At 28.7% G+C, this 19,075-nt stretch overlaps 2 protein-coding genes across 2 annotated transcripts in view; one reads left to right on the top strand and one right to left on the bottom strand.

The window, feature by feature from the left end:
• Positions 1 to 14: 14 nt before the first annotated feature.
• On the bottom strand, positions 15 to 2,493 carry LOC107003496 (gibberellin 20 oxidase 1-like). Its single transcript, XM_015201839.2, has 3 exons — positions 1,865 to 2,493; positions 901 to 1,222; positions 15 to 332 (listed from the first exon to the last, which is right to left on the bottom strand). The coding sequence occupies exons 1-3, from the start codon at positions 2,416 to 2,418 to the stop codon at positions 69 to 71; spliced, it is 1,140 nt and encodes a 379-aa protein (XP_015057325.1). The 5' UTR covers positions 2,419 to 2,493; the 3' UTR covers positions 15 to 68.
• Positions 2,494 to 16,488: 13,995 nt separating this feature from the next.
• LOC107003256 overlaps positions 16,489 to 19,075 on the top strand; it is a 6,909-nt gene continuing 4,322 nt past the window's right edge. The window contains exons 1-4 of the mRNA XM_015201558.2: positions 16,489 to 16,794; positions 16,878 to 16,909; positions 18,789 to 18,886; positions 18,972 to 19,054. Coding sequence (XP_015057044.1) covers positions 16,693 to 16,794; positions 16,878 to 16,909; positions 18,789 to 18,886; positions 18,972 to 19,054 — 315 coding nt within the window. The 5' untranslated portion in view covers positions 16,489 to 16,692. The remainder of the gene's footprint in view (positions 16,795 to 16,877; positions 16,910 to 18,788; positions 18,887 to 18,971; positions 19,055 to 19,075) is intronic.

Below are 19,075 nucleotides of genomic sequence, written 5' to 3'. Positions count from 1 at the left end.
TTACCCCCCCCCCCCCCACAATCAAAGCATGTACAACAAGTTTACAAAGATGTTTGTTGATGATATATTTAAGATTGTGTTTTTTTAAGCCAATTTGAGAAGGTTTGTAGGGTGTTCATATCAGCTCTATATTGTTTTTGTGTAAATTCTAATAAGGTTGGCCATGTGAAATCTGGATAAATTCTTGGATTGTTGGAATCCACTAATTCAATTGGTGGAGTAATCACCTTATCTTTCTTGGGACAAAGAAAAAAAGCGAGTGATTTCCTAGGTATTTTGTTGTTTACCACTGCTCGATGCAAGCAACTTTTGTATCTTCCATTTGATAGTGCCTACAAATAATAATTAGTATACGAGTATATATGAATGAACATTATTAGTAAAATTCAACTAGTTAGACATGCATGCATCACTACTAAAAATTCACGAATTTTTTACGGACGTTCTTGTCAGAGTGACATTAATAATTTGAGATTTTCAATAAAAATTATATTTTCGAGATCACTTTTAACGAGCTTATAGATATCGTTGAAATTAGTTCCGTGGGAAATATGTGTATTCAACTAGGTGTATGACAAGTATAACTAAAGTCATCATGATGTTGAAAGTGTTGTGCATCGTCACTACTTAAAAAAAACGTGAATTTTTAATAGATTTCTATATTGGAAATTGTCTTGTATGAAATGTTTCATATTTTTTTTTATTGAAAAACCTCATATCAATGAGAGGGGACCGGAAATTCACTTTTTTTTGTAAAGCATCTAATCATTTGAAAATTAGAGGATGAAATTTAGATATGATAATCACACATTTAATCTGATGTCAATATACGTATGAGCAATGATCAGGACTTCTAATCTCAATATTAATATATGAAGGAGTGTGTTGAAGATACGTTACCATAAATGTGTCGCCTATGTTAACAACAAAAGCATTGAAATTTGGAGTGATGGTGTGCCACTCATTATCCACAAAAACTTGAAGCCCACCAACACTATCTTGATGGAGAATGGTCAATGATGTGGGATCACAATGAGGCCCTGTCCCTAAAGTGAGTTCAGGTTTTTGACATGTTGGATAATAATTTAATCTCATTATGGACTCATTTCCTTGAAAGAATTCTTTGAAATGGTTCTTGCTCACACCAAGGCTCGATCCCAAAAGTTCCATGATCCCTAGAGAAAGGGCGCTCACAGCATTGCAATATTCTTGATAAACCTTCCTATAAAAACAAAACAATAAGATTAATTAATATAATTGATCAGAGGAAAAAATTTTCATTTTCTTTGATGATCTTCAACTCGACACGAAATTATTTTATTTGATGATCTTCAACTTGACACGAAAATTGAAAAAAAGAACAGTGACATTGACATATACTGTTAAAATTATCTTTTAAATTTGATGTTTTAAACATGACATTATATTTTCATGACTTATTAAGGGTGACATAAAAAACTTTGAAGTTAAAAGTATTTATCAATATAGAAAAGAAGTGCATCATTCTTTTTAAATCAAACTAAAATGTAAGGAGTGTTGTAAGATTGGCATGTATATACTATTGAAAATATCATTGAAAACTTATTGTTTTAAACATGACATGACATTTTTATGATTATAAACTATTTCACTAAAAATAAAATTAAAAAATAATAATATAAAAGATGTCATTATTTTTAATTAGTCTGAAAAGTAAAAAGTGTCATGGGTATGAAATATGAAAAAGAACAATATCTTCTTGACACACACCAAAGTACCCTTAAATTATTTTAAATATAAAGTTGTGAGTTTTCAAATATAAAAAGTTTATCATACTTCTAAAACAGACTAAAAAGCAAAAACATAATTTTGCGTTAACTCTTACCCAATATGACTAAATTTTCCACCGAGTGTCCTTTGAAAATAATCTTCAACTATGTGTGATGAGTCTTTCTGATCAGAGTATTGAAACGAGAGTGTTTCTTTCCAAGGCAACTTAGATGAAAACCTTCCAATAAAGCTACTAGCATAACCACAATGTTCACCAACTTTTCTTTGTGCTTTTTGCTTCTCACAAAGTGGCAATTGAAAGAACTTGTCTATGTAAACATGTGCATTTTTTATGAGATTTGTGTCAACCCCATGGTTAACCACTAAGAAAAAACCATGTTTTGTACATGCTTCATTAACAAGCCTAGTTGCTTTCTTGATTTCAATAGGGTCATTTGAAAGTACCCCACTTAAGTCTATAAGTGGAACTTGTAGTTCTCTAGTAACACTAGCATAATTTGGCTTCTCATGGTCTGGCCATATGAATTGGCTTGGTATATTTGATTCGTTTTTCATCAATGATGCATCAAAACTCAACGACTTATTTGATACTTGATCTTCTTTGGATGTCATGTTATTATTTCTTGTGATCATACAATCAATTGCCATTATGTTGCATGTAACTTGTAAAATTTTCTTGATCTTTGATATAGTAGTAAGGGGAAAAAATGTAGAAAATAGTTGTAGTTGTAGATAAAAGGAATGATAAGTTAAACAAAGTTTGGAATCTTATATAGGACTTTTTTTCATGGTGTCATTAGCACAAAAAATAAAATAATATTTCAAAAAAATTGACTACTTTGCTTAGAAGGGCTTATAAATGTCTAAAATTAAATTTTGGTTCATAAATTATTTTGTCTTTTGTACATGTTTGATAGGAAAGAAATTACCAATAGTGTGCTTTGTCGTTTCTTTTGGTGGGACTCTATATCTTCATGTATTCTCTGTTGGCGATTTGACGGATTCAAAATTTGAATATTACGTGTTAAAATTTAAAATTCTATCATAGCAATAACAATATATTCAAAATTTGAATATTATCTCACGTGTTTAAATTTGAAATTCGAAATTTTAACATAACAAATAATAATATATTCTGAATTTGAACATTATATTACGTGATATAGCTTATACATCTATTCTCTCTTTGTGGATTCAGAATCTGAACATTACGTATTCAAATTTGAAATTCTAATATAACAATAACAATGTATTATAATATTTGTAGAGATAAGATGTATAAATACCTTATCTTTTATCTTTATAAAATAAAATATTATTTTCAATAGAATCTTAATTCAAAAATGTAATTTTGATAAAGCTTATATAATTTAATGGGGTGAATTCTATTACTTCATCCATCCTATTTTATATAATACAGTTGAGTATATGCAAAAGTGCGTAAACACTTTAATTTTGAATGTAAATTCAGAAAATGAATATAAAAAAAATTATATAACTTTTTAGGTATTAAAACCTTCACAAAACTTACTATAAATCTCTTAACCTAATATTTTTTTTATATATATATAGAGAGAGAAACAAGGAACAAATAATAATTGTATTTCCGTTTTGATATATGTAAATATTCGATAGCTAAGATTCACAAAACATATAATAACTAATTAGTTTAATGTAATTTTTATCATTATCTTTTAATTAAATGTTGAAATTAAAAGAGTTTTAAATTTATATCTTATTGAGTATTGATTTTGTTTAAGAAAATAGACACAAGAATCCAAATAATGCAAACGTGTAAATCAATACACATTTTGTGTATTTTATTTTATTTTAATGAAGATACTCATAATTATTCCTCTCTTATAATTAGCATTTCAAAAACGTGTATGGACTGAAAAAGTTAAACAAATTAAGACGACACTAATCACATAATAATATCTGATCATTCAAAAGAATATCTATAATTATATTATTATTTTTTAGAATACTGAATTTATATTTTTAAAATTGAGATACATTATTTGTCATAATAGATATACGGAATTTTAATGACAAACAAAAATAATCGATATATTAAATCAAAATATATATTGATATCAGTTATCAATTGAATGAAATTTTAGATAGTTTATCATCTATATCAATAATTCAAATTATAAACGTCCAATAATTGATAATTGAATTTCTATTGATTCAGTCCTCGATTTAACATATTTACCCTATTAATAATTTACGAGTTAAATTAATAAAATTTAATTTCTCTTACGTAAATCTAGATTAGTAAGATCATCATATATATACAAATAGATATTAAAACTCTAGATATAAAATTAAAAAAAAAAAATATTGAGGGTGTCGTTTTCTTAATAAAAAGTTATAAATATATAATGTCCAGCCAAGTAGTTTATCAACATGGACAAAAAATACACAATATAGTTAGTGTGTATGTATATGTATATTTAGTATAAATTATACACAATCTATATATTTTCTACATATTTTGTGAAGTAGAGTACTTCAAAGTTAAAATATGTGAATTTAGCATGTAATAGCAGATCAATTACATGTTTAGTAAATTACGAATTATCTCTTATTATCTTATAAGTAATTTGATTAGATATAACTTAATCTTTTCATCACATCGAGCATCTTTATTGTTAGGATCGGAAATAAGCAGGTGTAAACGCGGAAGCTAGCAATCCAAACCTCAAAAGACTACGAGTAAGAAGACAACGAGAAATATACCAAAAGATACAAAGATTTAACGTGGTTCGGTCAATCGACCTACGTCCACAAAGGAGATGAGCAATCCACTATAAATATGAGAGTACAAAATACAGAGAGAAACAACCTCAACTAATTCACTCGGAATACATGGGTGGTTCACACAAGTGATAACGTATCAAGCTTGTGACCCACAAATTCTCCCCCTAACCAAAACTCTCAAAGCCCTTAAGACTACATTGTGAATGCTGACTAAGTTAGAAGGAACATGCCTCTATTTATAGAGTCCTAAACCTTTTTCCTACAAGAAAAGGATTAGTCAATCCAAAACCTTTTTCCTACGTCTGAATTTTGAATGATAAAGTGAAAATTACGCTTGATATCGAACATCTTCTAATTACAAAGTTCAAGAAAACTCTAAGGTAGGGTTGAGTTGTCCTTGAATAATTATTCACAAGTATAGATGATAATATTTATTCATTATCTTATAAATAATTTGATTAAATATAATTTAATCTTTTTATCACATCAATCATCTTTATATTTGAATATGAGTGATAAAGTGAAAATTACGTTTGATATCGAATATCTTCGAATTACAAAATTCAAGAAAAGTCTAAGGTAGGGTTGAGTTGTCCTTGAATAATTATTCACAAGTATAGATGATAATATTTATTCTAAAGAATTAGGTGCTTGCTAAAAGAAAATGGAATGAGTCGATGAGATATAAAGAGAATTTTCAACGTCTTTTTTTTTAGAATAAATTTCTATTTTTATAAATACAAGTGTCAATTGATAAGTAGAGTTGAGAGTTTGACTAAAATTCAAAAGTTTGGGAATTAGTTTTGTGTCAGTTGACAAATATTGTTTAATTTACATCGAATTTATAAATTAAAATTTTTACTAATGTTAAAAGATTTACTATATATATACTTTAAAAATACAGTGTCAAGTAACGAGTAATGTCGAGTATGAATATGAAATCGAAAATTTTATTAAAAGTGTTTACAAAGATTTAATATATATGAAAAATAATTTTTAACCTACACAGTTTTATCATCGTTATGCATGCACGCCGCACAATTGTCTATATATAAGTTCTAACTAAAATGATTGAAAAAAATTCAATCAATTTGAACGCTTAGTTTAGTATAGTAGCGTCATAACTCATAATATAAAATTATTATTTTCACGCCTCTCTTTTTATTTTATTTTTGTTTGATCAATTCGATTGTGATTTATGTCTTACATTTGTTGTACATGTTGCAATCCACACCTTTATGCATGTATCTCCGCATAAGTGTAGCGTACAAGCTACGACCTTTGAAAAAAAAACATTTAATTTAAATCGTTTTATATCATAATAATAATAAGGGAAAATGTCCAAGTACCTCTTCAACCTACGCCCGAAATTTCAGAGACACACTTATACTATACTAAGGTCCTATTACCCCCTCAACTTATTTTATAAGTAATTGTCTACCCCTTTTAGACCTACGTGGCACTAGCTTGAAAAAAAAGTCAATCAGCGTTGGACCCACAAGATAGTGCCACGTAGGACAAAAAGGGGTAGAAAATTATTAATAAAATAAGTTCAGGGGGGTAATAGGACCTTAGTATAGTATAAATGTGTCTTTGAAATTTCAGGAATAGATTGAAGGGGTACTTATGCATTATCCCTAATAATAATAATAATAATAATGTATAGGCGTAAGTCTAAGATGTTTGTAACATAATATTATAACTTATTTTGCATCTCTATTTATCTATCTATAGACAGAGATTTATATCGCGAGCAATCGAATTGGACCTACTTACATAAACTCTATAAGCAAAAATCATTTTTCTTCTCAGTGAATCCTTTTTTTTTAATTATATATTTAAAAATTAGTTTATATATAATATAATTTTTCAATAAAAGGAATATAATTTTTCAATAAAAGGAAGTATTCGGTTATAATTCCATTATAATAAAAATAACTTTTAGCGGTATTAAATATTGACACTAATAAAGAGTGCTAACGTCTTTACCGACATTAGTTAAGTGTCATTAGAACCAATGTCGCTAAAGGCTTAAGGGACATATACGAAAAGTGGCAATTGTTGCTAAATATATATATATATAACGGCAATTAAAAATTAAAGGGAAAAAGGTCAAATATATCCTCTAACTTTTAAAAATGATACGTATATATCCTTCGTTATACTTTTGAGTCATAAATACCCTTACTGTCATAATTTTGGATCATATATACCTTTTGATTAAACGAAAAGATACATGGCATGATCTCAAATATTTGCCTGATTAAAAGTTCAAAAATATATTTGACTCAAAAATATAACGAAGAATATACCGCTAATGGTTATTTTGTTGTAATGTCCGTCTATTCTAAGTCAGGCCTAAAACTAGACATTTCTAGAGCACATCCCACCTACTTCTGTTGGGGTAATGGGGAATAGTCTAGATGATTCATTTATTTTTTGTCCAATAATAATCTTTGATGTTGGGATTATTACCATGTCTACCTTGTGAAGTGAAGTAATGTAAGAAAATTGAAATATTAATCTAAATCACTATTAGAAATACAAGTTTTTTCCCCTAGTAAATTAATAAGAAATTAGTGATTCAATATGATTTTCTTGTTCATTTTTCTCGAATCACTTAATTGAGAAAACATGTGATACATAAAAAAATAAAAATTTTAAAACCTCATAATTTTTTTCATGTGAAAACATTTTTTTTTCTTTTCTCTTGATGCAAGCAAAATATACGTGATAGTAATCACCTGAACATTTTTTAGCTACAAATAATGAGACAATAGTAATTTTGTAATACTAAATAGTTGCTCATGAAAAAATGATATATATATATATATATATATATATATATATATATATAAAGAAAATTGAAGTAAAGTAATGTAAAAAATTGAAATATTAATCTAATTCACTATTAGAAATACAAGTTTTTCCCCTAGTAAATTAATAAGAAATTAGTGATTCAATATGATTTTTTTCGTTCATTTTTCTCGAATCACTTAATTGAAAAAACACATGGTGCATAAAAAAAATAAATTCTTAAAATCTCATAATTTTTTCACAAATCACTTAATTGGAAAAAAACGTGGTGCATAAAAAAATAAATTCTTAAAACCTCATAATTATTTCACGTGAAAACACTATTTTTTTTTCTTTTCTCTTGATGCAATCAAAATATACGTGATAGTAATCATCTGAACATTTTTTAGCGATAAATAATGAGACAATAGTAACTTTGTAATACTTAATAGTTGCTCATTCAATTATTTAAACTAAAAATAGTCGATGAATATGAAAACACGATATATATATATTTATATATATACGCACTATTTGTGTGAGATTCAAAAATAGTTTGCAACCACTAAGAATTAGATGATACATCCTTGATTATGGAACCTATCAATGAAGCACAAACACAATACCAAACATAATCTACTTGACTAAAATGGAATCATCCACTTTTTTTTTTCTTTTTTCTTTTCTTTTAAGTTGACTTTAGGAGTTAGTCGAGTCTGGTTCCCACTTGTGTTATTGCAATATGTTGTGTATTTCAATGTGTCTAATAACACTAACTTGAGTTTCTTTAGAAAAATAATTACTTTCCCAATTGGTAGAGCTTTGAACACATTTTGTTTGAGTATTACAACATTATTTTGGGTATTGTATTTTGTGGGGTGGGGGTGGGGTTTCAAAGTATAACTATTGGGTTAATAGTTTCTTTTCGAAGTCATACGATTGTTTGCGCGAGTGCTACATATAATCATGAAAAGAGGAAGGACTTCCTATCGAGAGTTTTTTCATATTTAAATATTAAATTTAAAATTTTTAATTGTAAGTGAAAAGTTCATATTCTTCCATAACAGACATATACGTTGTCTCAAGCGATGTCTAGAACATTTTTTTTATCAAAATATTATACAATATTTCGTATATGTGTATAGATAGATAATAAATAAACAAAAATATTCAGTATAAAAAAAATGACACCATTTGTGATTTTTGTAATTAGTTCACTTTTTAGAATATTGATATTATAATAGTGGCATATGTTAACACATAATTAAGTAACACAAATAGTAAGTGTCTTGACATATTATGGACATATATTTCTAAGCTTGCTTATATTTTGAATTCTTCCATTATCCACAACAACATAGATTCATCACTTTCATGTATATAACAATATGTTATAAATTTAGTGGCCATTTGGTTTAATTTTGTCCAATTTCAACATGAACTTTGACAAAGTTTAATTAAATCAAATACAAATATTTTCTTGAAAAAGAAAAGTAAAAAAAGTTTGAATAATGTTATATTGTTTAACTTGACATCGAGTAGAGTCTAGTCAACATCATGAAACGATGACAGTATTCAGAATATTTTTGCAGGGACAAATGTTGGTGGAGCGGTTACATGTATTACATATGAGTTTCGAGTTTGAACATTGCAACTGATGAAAGTATAGTATTTAAATAAAGAAAAATATATAAAAGAAGAGCGTTCATCTAACAAGCGTTAAGACGTGCCCTCAAATGACTGTCGCAAATTTATTGATTATATTTTGTTGTGATCTCTAGCTCTATATTAGTTTCACATGAGTTAACATACTCAATTTATACTGCTATTTACCTTGAATATCAATCACTAAGCAGAGTTTAATCAGCATTATAAAAAGATGACAATAATTAGAAAATCTCTCTGGACAAGATTTTGGTTGAGTGGTAAGAGTCCAATAGTGAATTAGATGTGTGTTACGAATTTAAACATTGCAACGAATGAAAATCTAGTATTTAAATGGAGAAGAATAAAGGAAGGACTCGTAATCTGTCAAGTTTTGGATCGTGCCTTCAATTAATCACCCTCAGAAATTTCTAGTTATATTTTGTTGTGTTCACTCAGTATTAGTTTTATATGATTTGACACACACTAAGTAATATTCAACTTAACACGCGATATATGAATCAATTAGACATACTTACAAGTTTGAACTCCAGATAATCGACAGAGGTTCGGTATTTTAGTGCAAAAGAGTAGCTAGCAAAACGATTCATTATTCTTTAAGTTTTGAACCGTATCCTAACTAGTCCTCAAAAATTTCATGACTATAATTTTTTTCAAAACCATTTAAATCGATCGAACATAAAAAATTAAAAAATATTTTCCTTCGATCAAAATATATACATCCATTAGTGTTCATATCACATGGAGTTGACATAAGGTAATATATATATATATATATATATATATATATACATATATATTTCCATTATATAGAAATGATATCCAAATATAGCAACATACAAAATTCAGGTGGGGGTCAGCGTGAGGTAACAAGTTCCATCAATGAAGGCAACTAACATGATAGTGGAATGGTCACCATTCACCAATTATATATGCCATTGATAACAAAAATGTAGGGCTAAAGTGTTTTGTTTTTAACTGGTCTCGTGGTTCAGTATTCAATATTCAATATTCATATTAAAATTTGATTATATTTATATTATACGTTGCAAGGCTTATTCTGGAGACAATACATGCAACGTAATTTTTCCGTACTCAAAACTCGAAATGAAATGTCTCGTAAAGAATCGAAGGACGTCAATCATTCCCAAAGAGCAAAATTTCATTGAAAACTAACACGTGAAGTAGTTCTCCAATTGCAACTATTTTATAACTTCATATGTGTGCCATTGTCTTCAAATTAGGACAAAATACAATTTCACTTCAAGATCAAACTCATTTCATTAGCCATCATCATCATAATTCAATGGTGGGTCTCCTCAAGAACTTTGATTTTATCAAAATGGGGAGCAAACACTATCTTATTTTGATTTTGGTTTTGGAATTTCTTGGGATAAGAACTAAAGAAAGATTTGTTAGAAGGACAAAATACTTTCAAAAGTTTCTCCACTCGTCTCAGAAGAAGCAGATTTAAAATTTAAAATTTATCGATATAGATATAGTAGGATAACAATCTCAATATTAATAATTGAATCTCAAAAAATAAATATAACATTATTTTGTAAATTTGTTAACCCACACATATTAATAAAAACTATAGAGTTCAGATCAAAACTATACATTCAGTTCGACTAAACTCGTAAAGCTCTACGACATTATATACATATATAAATTCAACCAAAACCCCTTAATTTACACTATGGATCCCTCAAAAAAATAACTTATGGATCCCCCCCCCCGGGTTCCTTATCTTTTGCTTTAACATTTTGTTGGATCTTACGCAATATAAAGAGGAATTTTCTCTTTTGATTTTTACTTGACGTTTGATATTCATATCGAATTTCAACTCTTTTGAATTCACGTTGTGTAGAGTTTTAATCGGAGGAAGCGCTATCATAAAAAAAAGATTATATCCAACCCCCAAGACCTCTATTTGAAAAAAATAAATCAATATTATTCGCTGCATCACATTCCTTGATAGCAGAAAAGAAGAACCTTTTCACACACATTATTAGTTCGACTTGTCAATAACACAAATTTGCTTGTATTTTCTACCTAAACACTCTAACAAAATCTAAAATAAAGCAGCTTCTAAATCCTCACTAGTGGCCAAAACAAATAAACATTTATCTTTAATCGTGCCTAATCTAATCATGTTTGCCATTTGTTTCATATAATAATGTCTTTGTCTTCTATTTATTTTTCAACGTTTTCATAGTTATTTCGTTTCAAATATGTCCCTTTTTGCACCAACCAATTCGTTTCCAACAAATTTAATTCTCAAATATGAAAAATATATTGCAATTACAAAACAAATAATAAAGAAATAATTTTATTCATCGAAGATTGTGAGTATAAAATTGTTGTTAGTGACGTATTTTTCGAACTATGATAATTTATTGATTTTGAAGTATTTTGATATATATTTTGATCTCTTTTTGAATAATTCAAAGTTTATGAAAGATTCGAGATGTCTCGTGAGTAAAAAGCACCGAGGAGACACCTCTATCTTGACAAATTAATTAGTTCATGTTTGAGGTATGATCATGTGCTAAGATATATCACTTTGTTATGTTGGAAATTTTAGAATAGTTTTCATTTATAAATACACACAAAATTTAAAGGCATAATACATAATTATGCCCTTTAACTTAGTTTCGAATCACATTTATGCCCTTCAATTTTGGGTGTGCACAAATAGACACTTAAACTAGTATAAAGTTGAACAAATTGACACACATGTCATCCTACATGTCATTTTTTGTCCTACATGGTGTCCTACGTAAATTTTGTCATGTAGGACTCATGTGTTTATTTATTTAAAAGTTGAATAGTTAAAGTGTCTGTTTGTACATTATGAAAATTAGAGGTCAAAGTTAAAATTTGAAACTAAGTTTAGGATCTAATATATGTATTACGCCAAATTTAAATAATGAATGGGGACACAAACTATATAGTTTACTTACATGTGTTAATGGGGACCTACACCTACCATTGCATACATAGGTAGAGATAGCTAGAGAAGCTGATCGCATCGAAAAATCACATTGTATATTATATATAAGATTATAATAATTATGAGTAACAATTGTCGACTTTTAAATTATTGGTAAGGTGAAAGTTGCAAGCTCAATTTTTGATACACTCTTCATACAAGCATGCACCAAAGGTCGTTTGATGAAAGTTCTACATTCGATGTTGATTATGATAATTGATATAAATAATCAAAACAACACGAATGATGAATACATATTATTTCTCCATAGGTATCGTAACAAATATTTCGTATTTTTTTCTCTACTTTAGTTTATCGTAGCAACTTCTGGTCCAATATATATATATATATATATAAATCAGTGGATTTATGATACAATATACTGAAAGAATAAATGGTTTCATTCGATCGATAAGATAGTTCAATTTCTAGTTATTCAATAGAGAAATTTGCTTTTATAACAATTTTTCTTTTAAAATCAATATTCAAAAATTATTTCATATAAGTATTTACTTATCAAATTGATCCATTAATATTATTTCAAATTCATGGTTGTAATATGAAATTTGAAAATATAAATTTAATTTTTTTTTTTAATTTTCGCTCAACAATCTTTTACTTAATCGTTATGTTCAAACGCAGTCTCTATTTTCACATACTTGAAGTTGTGTTTGACCAAGATTTGAGTATGTGAAAATAGAGACTGCGTTTGAACATAACAATTAAGTAAAAGATTTGAGTATGTGAAAATAGATAATGCAACCGTATTTTTATATTTACATACGACTTAAATTTTCGAAATACCTAAACTTCAACTATGTTTTAATCCTCAAACACAACTTTTAACTTTTGAGTACCCCTTTTAAATTTAACTTCAAATTTATTTATTTTTCTCAAATGTCAACTAATTCATGTTCGAAAAAATCCAAAAATGAAACTAAACAAATGGTCCAATAAATAGATGCACGTACAATAATATGTTGTAATGGACCAACATAAAGACAATTAATTAAAATTCATTTGTAGTACTCTTTATATACATATAATAATAATAATAATAATAATAATAATAATAATAACAATAATCCACCTTACTACTTACATTATATTTCTGGATTCACTTCACCACCTAAGTGGAAACATACACCATCTGCTTCTAACGTGCTCATGTCATGCTATTAAAAAAAGATGATGAAAGTGACCTAGCGTTAATCTTAACGTACGCGTGATAAAATTAGTTCACAAAAATATGATACGTTTAATTAATTCGTTAATAGTCAAGGTTTAATCTATACATTTGTTAATTCAAGTCATTTATGGATCAACAAATTAAGCTTCTCACAACCACAAGGGAAGGATGGTTGTTATATACGAAACACTTCTAATACAGTCATACGTAGAAGAATCATGATTTTGAAGTTTATAATTTCGAACGAGAAAAAAATTAGTATATCTAATATAAATCATGATTTTGAAGTTTATAATTTCGAACGAGAAAAAAATTAGTATATCTAATATAAATCATGATTTTGAAGTTTATAATTTCGAACGAGAAAAAAATTAGTATTTCTAGTATATAAAGAGTCCCTAGACCCTATGTGAATAACTTTGGTGATATATTAATAATAATGTTTTAAGAAGCTTGAATTGAAAATTATTAATTTAGAACATGCTATGTTGGTTGACAATAATACACAAATATTTTATATAAAAAATTACAAAGTTTTTTATTATTTTAATAATAATCTATTTCTCATATTTTTCTAGTGTTATAATTCGATAAAAAATAGTAAAAAAAATTATATTTTATAGTGTAATTTATCACTGAATCATGCTGAAAAACTTCTAATTTTATTAGTCAAAATTCAAATCCTGCACATTCAAATAAAAGACCAGAGTGATACAATTTAAATGGATTGAGGGTATATATACACAATAATAAAAGGGATTTCGCGACAATAATATAATTGTTATAATATCATATTTAGTGTCAATAAAATATTATGAACGTTATTTATAATTAACACTTTATATCAATATCGCTAAAAACTTTAGTAATAATGAATACGATGAGATTAACTTAATTGCCGGGAAATGTTTTTGTGGCATTATTAGGAAAATATATAATCACTAAGACCTCATTTGTTTATACTTAATGAAATTAGAAGTGTTAATCTTAATCATTCAAATCTCAGGCATTGAGTTTGTTTGCTTTTTAATCATTCAAATCTTAATTGTTTTAGTCTGTTATTTATTTATTTATTTACGATCACTTAATGAATTTGAATATGTTTGAACGATTAAGATCTATGACAAAGTCTTAATATAATTAAGATGTTTATTTAAGAATTTCTACAAGAATGATAACTCATTGCTACTCGATCTATATATACTTTCACCGGCCACCACCCATGCCACCATTTCTGGCACAAACTACTACCACCTATCACCCGTAATCATCATCCTCAGCCCAACCATAATCATCACTATCGTCAATCACCCAAATCAATTGTAATTACAAATTAGCTATCATTTGCAATCATATCATCACTATCAACCATTATTACATTCAATCACTACTCACTATCAGTTATCGTTATCATCATTAACTGGTAGTACATATCATTCCACTACTAATTCTCAACAACCACGTTTAATCACTACTGCCAACCACTATACCATAAGATACTATCCGTCATCAATCAACACCATCAAATCAACACATACGATGATCATAGTTAGTCATTAACACCATCAATTACCATGTAAAATTTTAAAATATTTTATTGATATAATATTAGATTAATTTAGTTTGACGATTTCTCTAATCTTAATATATCACTGAGACTATTGTAACCTTTTTTTTTATGACAATCCGCAATTACTATCCTTTGGGTGCACACATGGTAAAACCTTTGACTCTATGCAATAGCTCGCAAACTACATAGGAGAGTCCACACTAGGCAAAGTCGGGTGCCATAAGCTCGACCCAGAAGGCAAGCCCCTTACTTTCGTCGGAAAATTTTAAACTTGAAACCTTTAATATGAAAGTCCCGAGCCCAAATCACTGACCAGCCGACTATGGTAACTACTGATAACCATACTGGTTTTACTGCCTTACCATCATGGAAGAAGTCAAATTAAAGTTGTGTATCCTTTATGGACCCTAATAGCTCTTTTGGACCTGATGAAGAAATTCTTTGTGAAACAAATTAAAATTGTTGGGATTTTGTGGGCCTTAACTAAGGTTATATTTGTGATGTTACCTTAAGGTATCATCCCCTCTACATTTCTATGATATTAGGCCCATTAGTTTGTTGCAATGTAATAAGTAAAATCTTTGCTAAATTGCCCAACTCTAGGTTGACTAATCTATTTTTAAAATAAAAAATTATTTAAGTATATAATTTATTTTATCATATTGTTTAAAATTTTCTACTCTCTTTTGTTATAGGATACATCACTCTACATGATGTATGATCGATACATCACTTTACATGATTTATCGATTGGATACATCACTTTACACGATTTATCGATTGGATACATCACTTTACATGATTTATCGATTGGATACATCACTTTACACGATATATAAGGACGTACAATGTATCGGGACGTTGAGTGACGTATTTGAAATCGAGACATAGTGCATTGGGACGTTGAGCGATATATTCGCAATCGAAACGTGATGTATCAAAATATTTTGGGATGTATTCGAATTCCATTAAATTTAAGAAATTTTTGTAACAAGAAAAAGAGTAGAAATAAGATGTAATTACCTCATAACATTATGAAATTTGTGTAAAATTCTCATTTTAAAACTTCGTTAGTGAAAATCGAAGTGATTTTATTGAAAAAAGATAATTATCAAAATATTTTGTTTGGCTCGAGAAATTACTTTAAGACATATGCAAACTCAATGATAGCACAAATGTTATTTTGAAGCTTGGTACGGCAAAAAGCCTAAAATTTATGACAAACTTTTATGATTTTATTTATATACTTATAATGACGAGATCGAGATTTTGTGAAATTTAAATGTATAGAATTTTAAGTTATGTTTTTAGTGATTGTTATTCTCTTCTTATTAATGACACATGACGATTCTTTTTTAAATCGGGGAATGGATCATGATAGAAAAATCTCATTTCTCGTTTACTTTTTATCGTATGTATTGAATTACGTACGAATAAAAAACCTTTCAACAATATTTATATTATACATGAATATGATATACCAAGAAATCCTAATGGAATAGGCAACAAATGTGATATACATACATGATACATCTATGTACAATTATAATTTTAATTAGTTATTTAATAATAGCTCGGTTCGATTTTTCAGTTAATTTTTTCTTAAAGTTAAAATCAAGAAATTATTTTTTAAATTAAAATCACATTAAATCAATAATTTTTTATTTTTTTTCAATTTGATTCGATTTTCGAACCCTCAAACATTAGAATAAGTAAATATATGGTAGATAATATTATATTTTTTAATAGAAGTCCACGTGAAATCAGAAAATCGATTTTTGCTTTTAATCAGAAAATCGGGTCATCGGCTCCGCCACAGTTAACGGCATGTGCCGCCGCGAAAACGTCGCCGACACGTTCGCCATTTAGCAAACTTTTTTACGACTGTATAGAACTCGCCGGCGTGAAAAGTTTTTCTACTGAAACCAAATTGCTAGATCAATGGCGACAAATGCTAATTCAAATCCAAATCCTGTGATGTTACCGGAGATTGGACCTGACGGCATCGCCAGAGAATCACCGGTGATTGCTTACACTGAAAAGGTATTTTCTTCTGATTTTGTGTTTGATTTTGGAAAATTGTGATTATATGCATTGTTTAATTCTCGTGTTCGTGGTTGTTACAGATAATTGAAGAAGAACAGCTTCAATTGAGAAAGTAAGTGTACTTTTAAATTCAACATTGCTTGTTTCTATTGCATTTTACTGGAATTTACTTAATTATCTTCCGTCGAGAGTTAGTAACTGCTTCTTTGGATATTCTTAAGTACACATTGTTTGATTCTTTTGATATTAAGTCGATCAATCATTCAGCTAATGCTTAATCTCAACTGGATTGGGTTCATTTCTAGGAATTCCACTCTATTGATTAGATACTGGTAAATAGATCAATTAGCAGCAAAGTGTGTGACTTAGATATCCTGCATAGAAATAGTTGAAGTATTGAATGTTGAGAATAGGGAAGGCATGAAGGGCATGGATCGTCTGGCCAGCCTTGTGCAGTCGTGGTAGTTCTATTTGCCTAGTTTGTCTTTTCTTAATTGGTAAGGCTCTCACTTAGTAATAAATGCAATTATTTACTTACCAAACAAAAGTTGGTTTTGATCTTCTGGAATTTTAAAAAGAACAAGAAACGGAAAATCTAGTCAATCAATCAACCAACTACCCTTAAACTAGTTGGGATCCATGATATGAACTATTTGTATACATTGCTATAATTGGAGTTATCTCATTCGAACGTAGGATCTTTGGATACTAGTACAATCGTAAAAGATTACCAAGAATGCAAGGTTAACATCAATTTCAAAAAAATAAATAAAATGCAAGGTTAACAAAGCAAAGTATGCCCTCACTGTGGAGTGCACGACAAGAGATGATTAGGGAACAAAAAAAGGTTGAATATGATTTAAAGGAGTATGGTAAAGAAACTGGGAGAAAATAGCGTGCAAATTGGGTCAGACACCATGTATCCCAACTTAAGAATTTTGAGAGAAAATAAGGTGATTTAGCATAAACCAGGATATAGCAATGAATTCTGATGACCATAATAATTCATAGGGTTTGATAGGGCAGTTATACACAGTTAGGAACAGAAATCTTGGGAGCAATGTACAAATAAATTGTCTATTTTTATGTAGTTTCAAATAATGAATACACTGGTTGATATCTAAACAGAAACTGTTACATAAATCACTATACTGGATAGAATAGTATGGTTTAAAACAATAGGTGATTCTTCCCATTTGTCCTAGCGTTAGTGGAAAGAGTTACCTTGCACCTGTTGCTGGTGGGAGGTGGAAGGTATCCCGTGGCATTAGTTGAGGTGCGCAAAAGCTGGTCCGGACACCACGGTCATCAAACTTTTTTATATATAAATAGCACGTATGGTATATCTATGAGGAAAATTTATGATATGGAAACCTATTATCTAGGAAAAGGTAGATCGTTTCTTTGAAATAACTTTCGTTTTGGTGAATTTAAAATTTCAATATTAAACTAACAAATTGGAGATTTTGCATTGATTTTTAACAGATTAGAGATCTTTCAAACAAATTGAAGTTGTGATAAAAGAATAGTCATGAAAAACGAGTATCTTTGGTCACTTTCATTCTCAAATAGGCTTTTTCTTTGTATACCTTAAAAGTTGAAGTTGGGATAAAAGAATAGTCATTCATTTTGCCAAATGAAAACATTATAGTGGAGAGATTTTTTCTAGGAAACTTTGTTTCCATGCATAGGGTACTCTTTCTCATCTTGCAGATCTTTGTTTAGTAAATTTCTGGATTTTATGCCAATGTTGAGTCCATGTTCTAGCCTGTGTGCACCTTATGTTCTAGTTTTTTTTTCTGGTGAACACATTATCAGAGGTAATTATTTGGAATTGAATACTTGAATGGAGGCTTAAGTTTCTACAGAAGTAATGGAGGTGTAAGCATGCATTTATGTTATCTCCTGCATCAAACTTCTTTTCCCCATCAGATGGCCTTCCCAAGTTTCATATGCATGATAATTTTCTCTTTTCTGTTATATCCTTCCAGATATATTGCTGAAAATTATTCCAAGATCCGTGATGTTGAAAAGGAATTCGCAAACCTGTCAATGGAGATGAAGCTTACTGCTGGCCCCAAAAAAGCAGGTTTGTGACTTGTCAATGCTACTTCGTTGAGCACTTGTATCTCCTGACACAATTGTTGATTTAAGTGCTTCCTCTTCTCCTTCAGCACTTGAACTCATGAGACAGAAAATAGAAATGTCAACAGAGAGAATCCGTGTTGCTAAGCTGAAGGAAGAACAAGCACGAAAGGTTTGTCTAACCGCCCCCCCC

This window comes from Solanum pennellii, chromosome 11, assembly GCF_001406875.1.
Source record: "Solanum pennellii chromosome 11, SPENNV200".
Taxonomy (NCBI): domain Eukaryota; kingdom Viridiplantae; phylum Streptophyta; class Magnoliopsida; order Solanales; family Solanaceae; genus Solanum; species Solanum pennellii.
Note: the sequence above shows the minus strand (reverse complement) of the source record. Positions and strands in the feature narration are given on the sequence as shown.

Excerpts from the sequence above, each read along its gene's own strand:
- LOC107003496 (XM_015201839.2), bottom strand. The coding sequence starts at position 2,418 with ATGGCAATTGATTGTATGATCACAAGAAATAATAACATGACATCCAAA. Across the intron at positions 1,223-1,864 it reads GGAAAATTTAGTCATATTGG|GAAGGTTTATCAAGAATATT; the intron begins GTAAGAGTTAAC and ends TTGTTTTTATAG. Across the intron at positions 333-900 it reads ACATAGGCGACACATTTATG|GCACTATCAAATGGAAGATA; the intron begins GTAACGTATCTT and ends TATTATTTGTAG.